Genomic DNA, 15,923 nt, shown 5'->3' with positions numbered 1-15,923 from the left:
TGCACTGCACAATAAGACAGCAGTTATCTGGGTTATGTGGGCAGCAGCGTTATGTAACCACACAGTCTTTATCGCAGCAATCTGAGCTGCTATCAACACGGACTCAACATGTAAAAATCATGTGAGGACGTCAGTGAGACAGAGAGCAGGAGAGAGGCAGACCCTCTCTAAGGCCTCAGTCACATCACTCACATGTCTCTGTCTCCACACCAGGAGCTGCTGTGCTGCGTTACATAACCAGCTTTGATTAGTACTAATTAGCATAACGGCTAACTTAATTAAAGCAAAGTATGTGACAGGAGACGACGCCTGTTCTGAATGTTGTTATCAGACTGCTCTGTTCTGCTGCAAGCCGAACTGAGCTTCACAGATTCATTTTCTTCCTCTGCAGTGACATGAGTCCAGGCGTCAAACTTTCACTCATATCACAAACTAACTTCTGAGAGAAACAGACACAAAACACTGATTCAAGCTGGATTCTTCTAACGGGTTTTAACAGACGACATCACACCGTCTGTCCTCGCTTCCTCTTTTTGGTTTCCTCTGTGTTTTAAGATTTTATGGAGCAGGACCGCTGGACAGCTGGAGTCATGAGACCGAGGTTTCACCGCCGTAATCCCTGAATCAAGGATTCTCCTCCTCCTCCTCTCCTCATCCATGTTGTCTTTCTGGTCCTCTGAAAACCTCTGACCTGTTGACTCCAGGCCTGGCTCCGCTCATCATGACTTTGGTTTGTTGTTGTAGTTAAGTGAAATACGATCTGGTGATAACACAGAGTGTTTTATTCTGAAAATTAACCGGATGTTTTCATTTTGTTTTGGTGAAACCTGACTTCCTGTCCCGCTCCATCTGCTCTGTTGAGATTGATGCGTCGTGCTCCGGCATCCGGCAACAAATAGAAGTCTTGTGTATCTGATCCGGAGGACTCCGACCTGCTGGATCAGATATGCAGCCGGAACGCAACTAGGGTTGCAAAGGGGTGGAAAGTTTCCAGTAAATTTCTATGGGAAGTTAAGCTGGGGAATTTTGGAAATATTCCAAATTGGAAATTGAGGGTAATTTAATGGAAAGATATCATATCCAAGCATAAATATTTGTTTTGTTATAAGCAGACATCCAGAACAGAAATCATCTGTGCTTCATGTGATGGAGGAATGCACAGTGCATGTAGGGGGCGTGGTCTCAATAGCCCTGCAGTAAGCAGTGGGCTGTGTGCATGTGATTGAGGAATAGCAGAGATATTCAACTGTACTTGATGAAATCTGGTTGTTTTAGTCAGGATTATGCTGAAACATATTTTCCCCAACTATATTTAAGTTCCCTATTAAGAGCCAACCTTCAGTTTAGTAAACTCCTGATTTATTCCCATGGAAAGTTTCCAACTGTGAAAATTCCCATAGTTTTGCAACCCTAAACGCAACGGAGCGGATCCAGTGGAAGTTAACACATTGACTAGAATAGAAACCTGACGGATCTGGTGCTGAGACAGATCAGAGATAGACCAGACATCTGGCTTCCTGATAGGCTGGTCGCTGCTGTCTTTCTAAACTTAATTGGATGACTGAAGTAGAGCAGCACCTCTTCAGGATGACGGCTCTTTAGATGCATAAGTTAACTGGTAGAGTTATAGTAAGGTTGTTTTGCATTTGCTGTCTGTTTACATCAAAACATTTCCATGAAGCCGACATGTTGAAGCCTGTTGTCGGTGTCACATGATCAATAGAGCAGCTTATTGTCGTGCATATTTCTGCAGAATCTTGTTCAGCTTTTATCTACAGATACACAACGCCAATAACATCCTGAAACCAGCAATCAAAAAACAAACATGTTGCTGAAGATTTAAGGAAACACAAAAGGAGCTATGAAATCAGGAAAGATCATGACTTTAACTTTAACTCAAACAGGAGCAGTGCAGCAGTGCAGAGGTAATGTAACAGCTCAGAGGTCAAGAGGGGTCCCGGTTCACAGAGGGCAGTCATACACTACAGATTAAAGCTCATCACAAGACCTGCCGCAGAAATCCATCCACATATAAACTGAGATATCTCTCTGAGTGGATCCTCCTCTTCTTCAGGCCTCCAGAATAAAAACAGCGTCTCTCTCCTGATTCAACACAGACTGAAACTCTTCTTCTGACTGGACTGGAGTCCGTCAGTGACAGTGTGTTGAGTCTCATGCTTTTTTAATCCCTCACCCCCTGTTGGTCCCACTTTTCTGGTCAGCCTGAGCCGTTCCGTGGTCAGGGTCTTAAGAAGCACGGGACCATGGTCATAGAATTCCCAGACCCTCAGGTTTCAGAGAAAACTTAGACCTGATTCTGGTTTCACTCCCAGGCCTGAGAGTGATAGTTAGTCCTGCAGTCTCACCTGCAGGCTGGAAACATCTATGTCTACCTGTCCGTGTTCACCTTTACCTCTACAGCACAGACACTGAGTCCAGGTCCTGCATTCACATTTCTCTGTATGCCACATGATGTTTGTTCCTAATCGATTAATTGATTTAGTGGTGACCCCAAATAGTCGATTATTCGACGATTCGGTCTGAAGAGTCTGAGTCGACTGCCAAACCCATAGTCGAACATCTGCATATGAAACTGGGATCATTCCATTCAAACTATGGGGGCGCTCAATGTCTAATTTTATATCATTTCCTGTTTCCAGTATAAACCACGTCTCATATATCCTATTTTGATATAAATATAAACTTATAAATATTTAATGTAATTCTGGAAATAGCTTTTGAAGAGTTAAATCTCCTTAAGGTGGTAATTAAATCTCCCCTGGTACTTAAAGGTGGACTCTCCCTGTGGAGCAGCGATACCTCAGCCGGTCTTTAAATCTTTTTAGGTTCACAGCAGCTTTAACATGTCGGACAAAATAAACTTTAAAGTGATGAAGATGAGGAGCAGCTTCATGAAGAGGGCTGTGAGATCAGGGATTACCGGACCACACAAAAACTGGACTGGACCACTGGAACGAGGATGGATATGCTGAGAGGATTCTCTCCAAGGCAGGACTTATTGTCAACAAAGCAAGGAGCGCACTTCTTCCACACGTTGTTTTTTTCTTGTAAAGGCTGGAGGGGACACAGACGCAGTGACAGACTCTTTTAAAAGGGACCCCTAAGGGATTTAAAAACCCTTTAGCTGGTTCAGGTTTGATTTTGAACGTTATGGAAATGTTTAGCCTCAAGTTAGACAAACTCCCCTCCGCGGCGCTGCTCTCTGCAGAGTGAACAATATTTAAAGATCTCCCGATGTCTGACCTTTTTTACGTTTAAGCCATGATTAAAGGTGACATATCATGCAAAATCGACTTTTTAATGGTTCTCTACCTGAAATATGTTTCCCTGGCAAGTCTACAAACCCCCCGAGAATGAAAAAAATCCATTCTGTCCCTGTTTTGATTTCTACACCTTTCTGTAAATGTGTCTAAAACGAGCCGTTTCAGACTTCCGTGTTTTTGTTACGTAACAACAATATCCGGTCCGTGACGGAAGTCAGAGCTCAGAGCTTGTTCAGCCCATAGACTGTATAAAATACAACTCAACCCCTCCTCCGTTTTTCATTCCCTGCACAAATGTGTGCTAACAAGGAGCTTAGGAGGGAGGCATGCTAGTTGTAGGCTGTCTTAATAAACACAAAGGTCGGTTTGACTCCCCACGTCTGCAGATTTGAAGATCTACTGGATGATTTGTATTTATCATGGAGAAGTGCTAGCGCTAGTTAGCATAGCCACATAGCTACATGTCGTAGCTGTGTAGCAAGGCACACGTCGACATACTGACAAATAAAACAACAAGAAACACTAAATCTGTGACCAATCCTTCATAAAAGTTCCCGCTGCCTTTCTGGTAGAGGTCGGTTTGACTCCCCACGTCTGCAGATTTGAAGATCTAGTGGATGATTTTTATTTATCATGGATAAGTGCTAGCGCTAGTTAGCATAGCCACATAGCTACATGTTGGTAGCTGTGTAGCAAGACACACGTCGACATACTGATAAATAAAACAACAAGAAACACTAAATCTGTGACCAATCCTTCAGAAAGGTCCTGCTGCAGGCGCCTCTCCGTCAGGATCAGATTCTGGATCAGATTCAGAGGGTTGAAGTAACGCGGGTCTGTGAGCAGCCGTGTATATTCAGCCAACATGTAAACATTACATCAACGTGCTGGAGAGCCGAGGGGGCGTGGTCAGAGGGAAAACAGAGTGTTCTGAGGAGGACTGAAGAAGAGGGTTTTTCAGGCAGACCAAAATCTGATTTCAAAGTGTTTTTTGAGCAATACACTTTAAAGACATGTTTTGGGGACCTCTTACACCAATATATGTTGATGAAAAAGAGCAGATTATGTCCCCTTTAACATATTCAGGATGTTTTTTCCTGACTAATATAATGATATGTTTTTGTTTATTTTCATGGATGAATAGAATTTAAACAGTATGATGTGAGTGCAGGTGTTACGACTGCTGTAATTTCAGTGGTTATTAATCTGATTTGCAGACACTGAAACATGTTCAGATGAATCCTGTGCAGTGCTCTGAGCTCATTGTGTTTATTTATACATGTTTATTTTATAATGTCACGTTTGTTTATGTTTATGGTGGCCTCATGAGTTTTTCTCGTTCATCACCTCTTTGTTTTTGCGTGCAATAGATTCAAAAAATAAAAGTTTCATACTACTCTAGTGTCTCTTTCACTTTAAAGCTCCTGTGAGGAACTTTCTGTTTGCGTTGGCTTTGGCGCCCCCTGTGGACAAAGTGATACCTCTATCGTTGCTGAATTAATTATGTTTCTGACACGAAATCTCCTCCTGCTTTCAATTAATTGTCAAATATTTCACTCACTAAGAATATTTGCTGCAGAAAAAGTCCTAAAAATGTTTTTCTTTGATGTGCTGTTGCTCACCTCGTCTGACACCTACCCCCTCAGAGCTGTTTCAGGCTTTCAAAATTATGAAACAGAAACTGTTCAAATATTTTCTCATGGTTTTTTTTTAATTTGCGGTCATGAAGAGGCATGGTTGTTGATTTCAGCCTGTTTCATAACCACTCAAAAACTCCTCACAGGAGCTTTAAGCTGTGATCCTCTTCATTGTAAATGGTTATGTGTATTATCGTCATACGGTCACCATCATGCAGACTTTGGGTCAGTGAAGAAAAAAACAAAACATTCAATGATTCGTCGACTATGGCAAGAACTGACGAATCAGATTCAACGAAGCAAATCCTTAGTCGGGGTCACCCCTACATTGATTACATCCCTACTGTTGAGTGTTGTTGTTTATTGTTGGTATGTTGTACGGTGACCTTGAGTGTTCAGAAAGGCGCCTATAAATAAAATGTATTATTATTATTATTATTAACTAAATACCTGAATCATTAAAGGACTTAATGAAGAGAGGGTGATGTATTTGAATATGTCCCTCAGCATCGTTCTGTTCGCCGAGCAGGTTCCACTCATTCTGTTGATCCGGTTTGATGTTGTTCAGAAGAGAAGCACACACAGAGCCACGCAGGGCAGCACTGAGGCCGTAAGATGTTTGTTTAGTGAGCGCAGACGGATCAGACGCATGACACAAAAGGCCAAGACAACAAAGCCTCCGGGCTTTCTCACAACACGCACCAGGCCTATCTGACTCAAAACAGCCCGGCCCTCTGTAATTACAGGACGCTGGTTTGGGCACCGAGCGCGACATGTAGCACCGAGGTACCAACACCAAACTCCTCTCAGTGATGAGTAAGAAGTCCCTGCAGGGAGTGTGCAGCTGTGTTCTGCACAGTAAACAAACCTGTCATCCTAACTTCACACGCAGAGGGAGCGGATGAGAGCGAGCAGGCAGCAGAGAACCGACTCATTAACCAATCAGACAACTGAGAACACGACAAACAGAGACACGGTCACAGTGAGGAGGCCTCTGGGAGGTAGAGCCTTCAGTTTTCAGGCCCCTCTCCTTTGGAATCATCTACCAGTCAGGGTCCGGGAGGCAGACACCCTCTCTACTTTTAAGAGTAGGCTTCAAACTTTCCTTTTTGATAAAGCTTATAGTTAGAGCTGGATCAGGCTTGGACCAGGTCTTAGTTATGCTGCTATAGGCTTAGACTGACACACTGGGATCCTGTCTTTCCCTCTCTCTCCTCTCTCTGCCTGTCTCTCACTTTAACTCTTCCTGTCCCATTAAAGTTACTAACCATAGACCTTTCTGGAGTCCCTGTGCTCCCTTGTCTCGTAGGTTCCTCTGGATCTCTGCTGGAGATTCCTTTTTTGAGTCTGTTATTCTTCCTTTCTTTCTTTCTTTCTTTCTTTCTTTCTTTCTTTCTCTTTCTTTCTTTCTTTCTTTCTCTTCCTTCCTTCCTTATTTCTTTTTCCTTCTTCCTTCCTTACTTTCATTCCTCCCTCCTTCATTCCTTTCTTTCTTTTTCCCTTGTTCTTTCTTTCTTTCTTCATCCTTTATGTCTCCTTCTCTTATCCGGTCCTTTCCTTCTATCCATTCCTTCCCCATTTATTCTCCTCTTTTTCTTTCTTCTGGTCTCCCTCTCTTTTCTCTTTTCTTAGACCTTTCTGGAGTCCCTGAGCTCCCTTGTCTCGTAGGTTCCTCTGAATCTCTGCTGTAGATTCCTTTTTTGGGTCTGTCATTCATCATTTCTTTCTTTCTTTCTTTATTTCTTTCTTTCTTTCTTTCTTTCTTTTATTCACTTTTGTTTGTATTTCCTCTTTTCCTTATCTCCTTTCTTTCATTTCTTTTCTACTTTCTTTCTTCTTTCTTTTTTCTTATTTCTTTCTTTCTTTCATCTTTCTTTCTGTCTTACTCTCTTTCATTCCTTCTTTCCTGCTGTCCTTCTTTTTTCATTCTTTTGACCTTTCTTTCTTTCTTTCCTTCTTATTTATTTCTTTCCTCCTTTCTTTCTTTCTTTCTTTTTCTTTCCATGTTTCTTCATCTTTTATGTCTCCTTTTCTCACCCCGTCCTTTCCTTCTATCCTTTCCTTCCCCATTTCTTCTCCTCTTTTTCTTTCTTCTGGTCTCCCTCTCTTCTCTCTTTTCTTAGACCTTTCTGGAGTCCCTGAGCTCCCTTGTCCCCTCTCTCTCTCTCTCTCTCTCTCTCTCTCTCTCTCTCTCTCTCTCTCTCTCTCTCTCTTCATCTCCCTCTATCCCTCTCTCCAACACGGTCTCAGCAGATGTGTGTCTAACATGAGTCTGGTCCTGCTGGAGGTTTCTGCCTGTTAAAGGAAGTTTGTCCTTGCCACTGTAACTTGCTAAATGCTGCAAAGTGCTCTGCTCATGGTGGATTAAGATGAGATCAGACTGAGTCTTACTAAAGAGTTTTTCTTTCAGAGTGGTTTTGTTCTCTTCACTGCTGCTTGTGACTCAAAATATCTTTTTCTGTCAAACAGCGACAGAAGTACAGGTCGGGGTGCAGAGCGGCAGAAGTCAGGATGCTGAGCAGTCGCTGCTCTTGTGTCTTTAAGAGACTGATCAGCTGTTTACAGTTTGCGTCTCTGGACCATGGACAGCGACAGGCATGCTGAATTTAAGGTTCAATACTCACAACAGAAGGAACAGCGTGTTTTGGAACACAACATGAAGTGTGAGCACACTCGCCCTGCTTCCCAAAGGACTTAATATTACCGCGGTGTGAGGTCAAAGGTCAGAGCCACAGCCTTTCTCTCTGTGGATGTGGAACAGACACAAAGTTTTTGTGAAACCAACACCATGAAACACAGATCGGGCTCAGGCTGCTGTGGAGGACTCGTGTTTTGTTTTCATCGGGGGCGATAGAAGGCGATGTGGTGTATCCTGTCACCGATAATAACAAGCAGAGCATGGTCAGAGTTCAGAGGAGCTCACAGTAAACAGCAGCACAGAGAGGGGGAGAGGAGCAGGGCTGGGCTCGCATACCAAAACCACCAAAAACAACCACGAACCGTAACCGTCGACCACCGCTGCTATAAAAACCTGCAGGGTCGCCTCGCAGATACGAGCAGCCTGCAGGCGGGACACAGATGTCCAAAATAACAGACAAAACAGAGGAGGGTGTTTACGCTCTGACAGGGGTCATAAATACACCACAGACACTTTGATTTGATCCAAGACAGAGAACACAATAAGACAAGATAGTTCTTAGAATGAGAGCGCCACCAGGAACCTTACTGTAGAAACAAAGAGACAAATGATCCCACTTCCTGTTCTAATCAAACATTCAGATCACAAAGAACGTGGATCAGTTTATCAAGAACTACTGTACCGATTGGATACCCAGCTGGCCTTTCTGTGTGGGTTCTTCATGTTCTCTCCACTGTCCAAACACAAGCTTGTTAGAACATGACTGAAACGACTGAACATCATCACAACAGGCTGTCAGAACCAGGACTACTAGTTGGTACCATCAGTATTTTCATCATTGGGCCTGAATGTTGCACCACATGTGTCTAAGTCAAGTGGCAACCTCCAGCCGTGAGAATTGAAGCCCATGCTGAAGTGCTAAACATGTTTATTTCTGCTGTAAAGATCGTCTTCTTTGAATGGGTGTGTATGTGGTTTCCTGTGTTTCTGCAGCCAGCCTCTAGTGGACACTTGAGGAACTGCAGTTTTTAACACTTCCTCATGAGCTTTATATTTTAATGGTGACATATCATGAAAAATCGACTTTTTAATGGTTCTCTACCTGAAATATGTGTCCCTGGCATGTCTACAAAAGTAAAAGATTCCATTCTGCCCCTGTTCTGGTTTCTCCACCTTTCTGTAAATGTGTGCTGAAACCAGCCGTTTCAGTTTTCAGTGTTTTTCATACGTCACAACGCCATCCGGTCTGTAACAGGAAGTCAGAGCTCGGAGCTTGTTCAGCCCATAGACTGTATAAAATACAACTCAACCCCTCCTCCGTTTTTCATTCCCTGCACACATGTGTGCTAACAAGGAGCTTAGGAGGGAGGCATGCTAGTTGTAGGCTGTCTTAATAAACACAAAGGTCGGTTTGACTCCCCACGTCTGCAGATTTGAAGATCTAGTGGATGATTTTTATTTATCATGGAAAAGTGCTAGCGCTAGTTAGCATAGCCACATAGCTACATGTTGGTAGCTGTGTACCAAGACACACGTCGACATGCTGACAAATAAAACAACAAGAAACACTAAATCTGTGACCAATGGTTCAGAAAGGTCCTGCTGCAGGCGCCTCTCCGTCAGGATCAGATTCTGGATCAGATTCAGAGGGTTGAAGTAACGCGGGTCTGTGAGCAGCGGTGTATATTCAGCCAACATGTAAACATTAGATCAACGTGCTGGACAGCCGAGGCCACACCCACTTCCTGAGGGGGCGTGGTCAGAGAGCTCATTCTCATTTAAAGGCACAGACACAGAAAACAGCCTGTTCTGAGCAGGGCTGAAAAAGAGGGGTTTACAGGCAGACCAGAATCTGATTTCAAAGAGGTTTTTTTTGCATAAACTTTAAAGACATGTTTTGTGGACCTCTTAGACCGATATATGTTGATGAAAAAGAGCAGAATATGTCACCTTTAATACCGGAGGTTGTCACTTGGTTTAACCATGTTTAAAAAAGTTGTGCAGAGAGAGGGATGAAGATGTTACAGAGAGAGAGAGAGGAGGACTCACGCGTTGCAGTAGGGTTTCTTGTCGTAGCCTTTGTAGTTCTTCATGTTCAGGGTCATCTTGCAAACCTCGCAGTGAAAACATCCTTTATGCCAGTTCTGGAGACAACACACACACACACACACACACACACACACACACACACACACACACAGAATCATATTAAGTTGAAGTTTGTCCCTCTTTTTAGTTTAACATTTCATTTTTAAAGGGCACAGATTTTGTTCCTTACGCGTCCCTGTGTAGAAAGTCGTTCTATTCTTTAAAGTCTTTGTTCCTCGTCTTTAAGAACTCACTGCTTGTTTCTTTTCCTGCAGATTCCTGGCGAGATGTTTATTTCACTCCTAAAAATAACACCTCAGACATTGTTCAAAGATCAGAGGACTTCAAAAAGGGTCTCACTGATGCACTTCTTCTTAACTCTGCAAAGGGTCCAGACTGAAGGGAACACTGTGGATGTACATGTGTTCTTTAAAAAGAGCCACACTGGACATGTGCATTTTGACAGCTGCTGCAAGAGAGAGAGAGAAAATAGTGCTGCAACTATCCTCCTCCCACACACAGTCTCATTTGAACAGCAGACTCTATCAGATGCAGTTAAACTTCTGTCTTTAAGGCTTTCATTCCCACTCTGAGTTTGTGTTTTTACACGTCTGCAAGAGGTGGCACCTGGTCTTGCTAAAGTCCTGATGAAATGATCTTTTGTAAGAGACAGCAAGGAGCTCAGAAGTCCGTGGACGAGGAGTTTATTCCTCTGTTTCTCTCGCCCTCACACTCTCTTTCTCACTTTCTCCATATACACTTCTCTGTTTCTCTGCCAGCCTCCTCCTCCTCCTCCCTAAATCACTGCCTCTTCCAGTGTTAAAGCTCTTTCACTCTCTTATTCAGGCTTCCACACGCTCGCTCTGCTCTCACAGGACAGGGCAGGGGATGAGTTTGGACCCCTTCAGTTTTTTGACATGTAGAGAAATGATGTATTCGATACAGCTCTGTGAAACTGGATCCAGTATCATCATGAGCAGTGCCTCCATGCTGTTGTGTCATCTGATGCTTCATACGACAGACAGAGGATGCTGAGGATGATTAATAATTCAGAATCATTATGCAACAGACTATTCAAGGTGTGATCAGGGGAATGCAAAAATCTACTCCGCCATCGACCACCATGTTTCAGTGTTTGACTGTTGACATGACAACAGAGGAAAAAGCTTTAACTCTTCCTGTCCCATTAAAGTTACTAACCATAGACCTTTCTGGAGTCCTTGAGCTCCCTTGTCTCGTAGGTTCCTCTGGACCTCTGCTGTAGATTCTTGTTTTGGGGTCTGTTATTCATCCATTCTTTCTTTCTTTCCTTTTTCTTCTTTCTTTCTTTCTCTCTTTTTTCTTCTTTCCTTCTTTCTTTCTTTTTTCTTCTTTCCTTCCTTCTTTCTTTTTCCTTCTTTCTTTGTTTAATTCTTTCTTCTTTCTTTCTTTCTTTCCTTCATTCCTTTCATTCCTTCTCTTTCCTTCCTTCTTTCTTTTTTCTTCTTTCTTTCTTCCTTTTTTCTTTTTCTTTCTGCCTTTTTCTTTTCTTTCTTCCTTCTTTCCGTCCTCCTTCTTCTTTCTTCCTTCCTTCATTTCTTTCATTCCTTCTCTTTCCTTCCTTCTTTCTTTCTTTCCTTTTTCTTCTTTCTTTCTTTTTTCTTCTTTCCTTCTTTCTTTCTTTCCTTCTTTCTTTTTCCTTCTTTCTTTGTTTAATTCTTTCTTTCCTTCATTCCTTCTCTTTCCTTCCTTCTTTCTTTTTTCTTCTTTCTTTCTTTCCTTTTTCTTCTTTCTTTCATTCCTTTCTTCCGTCCTCCTTTCTTTCTTTCTTTCCTTCCTTCATTTCTTTCATTCCTTCTCTTTCCTTCCTTCTTTCTTTTTCTTCTTTCTTTCTCTTTCTTTCTTTCTTTCTTTCATTCCTCCTTTCTTTCCTTCCTTCATTTCTTTCATTCCTTCTCTTTACTTCCTTCTTTCTTTCTCTTTCTTTCTTTCATTTCTTTCCTTCCTACCTTCCTTTCATTCCTTCCTCCTTTCTTTCTTTATTTCATCCCTTCTTTCTTTTGTTACTTTATTTCATTCCTTCTTCCTTCCTTTCTTTCTTTCTTTCTTTATTCACTCCTCTCTTTTTTTCTTTCTATCCCTCTTTGCTCTTTCCATGTTTCTTCATCTTTTATGTCTCCTTTTTTCATCCCGTCCTTTCCTTCTATCCTTTCCTTCCCCATTTCTTCTCCTCTTTTTCTTTCTTCTGGTCTCCCTCTCTTCTCTCTTTTCTTAGACCTTTCTGGAGTCCCTGAGCTCCCTTGTCTCGTAGGTTCCTCTGGATCTCTGCTGCTGTGGACGTGGTCCAGACTCCAGCTGCTACAACTACTACTATCCGTCTCCCCACTATCATCTCTCTCTCTCTTCATCTCCCTCTATCCCTCTCTCCAACACATCTTGCGACCCCCCCCCCCCCCCTCTTTTTCATGTGACATGTTTAAAGCTCTACCTGAAAGGTGTTTTCCTCCCACTATCCCTCCACCTGTACCCACAGAGTCCCCCCACATGCTGAGATCCTCCTCCAGTTTGACCTCACCCTTGTTTGAGACCCAGTGGATGTATAATAAGAACACTTTCTGTCTGTGGGTTCTTCTGTGGGTCTAACAGGTGCTCACCTTGTCCCTGTGGATGTATAATAAGAACACTTTCTGTGAGTGGGTTCCTCTGTGGGTCTAACAGGTGCTCACCTTGTCCCTGTGGATGTATAATAAGAACACTTTCTGTCTGTGGGTTCTTCTCTGGGTCTAACAGGTGCTCACCTTGTCCCTGTGGATGTATAATAAGAACACTTTCTGTGAGTGGGTTCCTCTGTGGGTCTAACAGGTGCTCACCTTGTCCCTGTGGATGTATAATAAGAACACTTTCTGTCTGTGGGTTCTTCTGTGGGTCTAACAGGTGCTCACCTTGTCCCTGTGGATGTATAATAAGAACACTTTCTGTGAGTGGGTTCTTCTCTGGGTCTAACAGGTGCTCACCTTGTCCCTGTGGATGTATAATAAGAACACTTTCTGTGAGTGGGTTCTTCTGTGGGGCTAAGAGGGGCTCACCTTGTCCCTGTGGATGTATAATAGGAACACTTTCTGTGAGTGGGTTCCTCTGTGGGTCTAACAGGTGCTCACCTTGTCCCTGTGGATGTATAATAGGAACACTTTCTGTGAGTGGGTTCCTCTGTGGGTCTAACAGGTGCTCACCTTGTCCCTGTGGATGTATAATAAGAACACTTTCTGTCTGTGGGTTCTTCTGTGGGTCTAACAGGTGCTCACCTTGTCCCTGTGGATGTATAATAAGAACACTTTCTGTGAGTGGGTTCCTCTGTGGGTCTAACAGGTGCTCACCTTGTCCCTGTGGATGTATAATAAGAACACTTTCTGTCTGTGGGTTCCTCTGTGGGTCTAACAGGTGCTCACCTTGTCCCAGTGGATGTATAATAAGAACACTTTCTGTGAGTGGGTTCCTCTGTGGGTCTAAGAGGGGCTCACCTTGTCCAGGCAGCTGACTTTCTCGGTGGGGTAGACGATCTTCCCGCAGCGGGCACACGGAGGGTTCATCTCGAGCCTCCAGAGGCTGAAAGGTTTCAATAATCCACAGAGATAGTCCCAGAGATAGTCCCAGAGATAGTCCCAAAGATAGTCCCAGAGATCCGCCTCAGAGCCCGACAATGACTCAACACAGGGCTGAAGGTTCTCACAGAGAGTCCGGGTCTCTGCCTGCAGTCCGGGGCTCAGCGTCCCGGTCTGAAGAGGCTGCGCTCAGACTGTTCACTTCATGAGCAACAAGCTAGCAGCAGTTAGCCAGGACGATACCGGAAGTTAGCTAGAGAAGCCGGAAGTGACTGTTTAATTCCTTCAAAATAATAAACAGGTAAAAGAAAAATATCAGATCGAGTTAAAGAACCTCAGGGACCTGTAAAGTGGGGATGTATTGTTGTATAGTGTAATTTTAAAACATAATGAAAAAAATATATATAATTCAAAATTTAAAAAAATAATAATAATAATTAAAAATTATTATATTATTGTTATTATTATTATTTTGTATTTTATATTTAAATTTTAGATATTTAAAAGCTGGAAGAGAGAAACAGTATCTCGTTTTTCCTGTATGTCTCGTATATATAGTGAAAACTGACAATAAAACCTTTGAATCTTGAATCTTGAATCTTGAAAAAATACAGAATTGGGTCCCTTGTAACTTTTTACTAAACTTGGAATCCCTTTCTAAGATGTAAGGATGGCCTTGATCTGACACCTGAAAGTGATGGTACTGCCACCTGAAATATTTTCCCCTTAACTTATTTACTCCCCTGCTTTTATTTTATTTATTTATTTTGTATTTATTTATTTTTAAATGTTTTTTTTGTTTTTTTTATGTGTATGTATACATATATATATTTATTTTCTTTTTTTTGTTTAACCAGAAGAAAATACATTAACAGGCAGAAACCTCCAGCAGGACCAAGTTGGGTCTGGAAAAAGTGATAGAAGAGAATAAGAGAGAGAGGTGATAGTGATGAGACAAATAGTAGAAGTTGTTGCTGCTTGAGTCCAGCACGTCCGTATCTTTGTGCACACTGGATCCAGCACTCTCCAGTTCTGTACTGAAAAGGTATCATGCTGGTGTCATTACCGGTGGTCGTTCAAAACCTCAACAGTCCGGTTGTGTACTTCCCTCCAAAACAGATTCAAATATCTGCATTCCCCCAAGAAACATGAATAATGGTAACTGTAAATGTTTAACATCTGTGACATTTAGAAGATGAGTTAGAGTACATTTTATGGACTGTTTGTTTTTAACCAAAGTATTGTCATTGTCTCCTCTGGTACAGCTAAATGACTGTAAACTGTCCCTGTCGAAATAAACAAATAGAATAAAAGCTTCTTTATATTTTGAAACTGGTTTATTAGTGGAAAATGTGTATTTTAAAGCTACAGTAAGGAGTTTTTAGCCGTGATACTGAAGTCTGTATATGATCTACAAAAGCAATCAAGACCATCAATGACAACATTGTTATTTTATGGTTATTGTGTTGTATAAATTTACTGGCAGGGAGTAAGTGTCAGAGAAATTTATGAACAGCAAGTTAATGAAACAGATGAGTTTTAACATTTTTATTGACAGAGTCGTTCAATTAGTGATATTTTCAGGAGAAGACAATCATTGAAGACTTCATGGTTTAGAAATGAGATAATTTGCCACTAACACTTCTCTTGAAAAACATTTCAGTGATTATAATAATAATTAGAAATACTGTGAAAACACTAAAGTTGTTTTTCTGCATTAAAGCTTGAAGAGCGTTGTAAAACAAAGAAACAAGTTGCAGACTGTTACATTAAAAAACTTCACTGTTTAACTTTAACCAGAGCCCCAAGCTCAACTCCTGGTTATTAAGAAGTGGACAGCTCCCTCTGGTGGCAGTTAAAGGTACACAATCAGTCAAAGGATGTAATAACAATAATTAAGACACATCTTATTTATAACACTTTACATCTGGAGCAAATCATAAAGTGCTGCAAGAATCATCATAAAAACAGAGTAAAAAGCAGAGTTTAAGACATTAATCAGAAAATCTAAAAATGTCAATGAAACATAAATATATAACGAAAAATAATTGTTTGCATAATTATTCACCCTCTTTTAAATTTAGTGCTCTAATTCAATAGAGGTCCGTCCAATTGGTGCCAATAGCCTCACAATTAGTGAAATGAGGATCACCTGAGTGGTGTGGGTGTGTCTCAAGTGATTGAGGTATAAAACACCTGTGTCTGGTTGATCAGTATTCCTGGCTACCATTACACCATGAAGACAGAAGAACACTCCAAGCAGCTCAGGGAAAGGGTTATTGAAAAGTACACGTCAGGGAAAGGATACAAAAACATGTCCAAGGCATTGAACATCCCCTGGAGTTCAGTGCAATCCATCATCAAGAAATGGAAGGAATATGGCACACGTGTGAATCTGCCTAGATCAGGCGGTCCTCGTAAACTGAGTGACCGTGCAAGTAGGAAACTAGTGAGAGAAGCCAGCAAGACCCCTACGACTACTCTGAGGGAGTTACAAGCTTCAGCTGCAGAGATGGGAGAGACTGTGCATACAGCAACTGCTGCCCGGGTTCTTCACCGGTCACGCTTTATGGGAGAGTGGCAGTGAGAAAGTTACTGTGGAAGAAAAGTCATATTAGATCTCGACAAGAGTTTGCCAAAAGGCCTGTGGAAGACTCCATGGTCGAGTGGATGGGAGGTGACATCAATCCCAGGTGTT

The 15,923-nt window shown here is 42.1% G+C and overlaps 1 protein-coding gene across 1 annotated transcript in view; it reads right to left on the bottom strand.

Moving 5' to 3' along the window:
* Positions 1-13,467, bottom strand: part of LOC117829355 (LIM zinc-binding domain-containing Nebulette-like) — a 38,419-nt gene extending 24,952 nt beyond the window's left edge. Inside the window, 2 exon segments of the mRNA XM_034706988.1 lie at positions 9,609-9,703; positions 13,145-13,467. Of these exon segments, the coding sequence (XP_034562879.1) occupies positions 9,609-9,703; positions 13,145-13,213 (164 nt within the window). The 5' untranslated portion in view covers positions 13,214-13,467.
* Between the last annotated feature and the right edge of the window lie 2,456 nt (positions 13,468-15,923).

Source organism: Notolabrus celidotus, chromosome 17 (assembly GCF_009762535.1).
Source record: "Notolabrus celidotus isolate fNotCel1 chromosome 17, fNotCel1.pri, whole genome shotgun sequence".
NCBI lineage: Eukaryota > Metazoa > Chordata > Actinopteri > Labriformes > Labridae > Notolabrus > Notolabrus celidotus.
The sequence above is the reverse complement of the archived record's forward strand: the minus strand, read 5'-3'. Positions and strand labels throughout refer to the sequence as shown.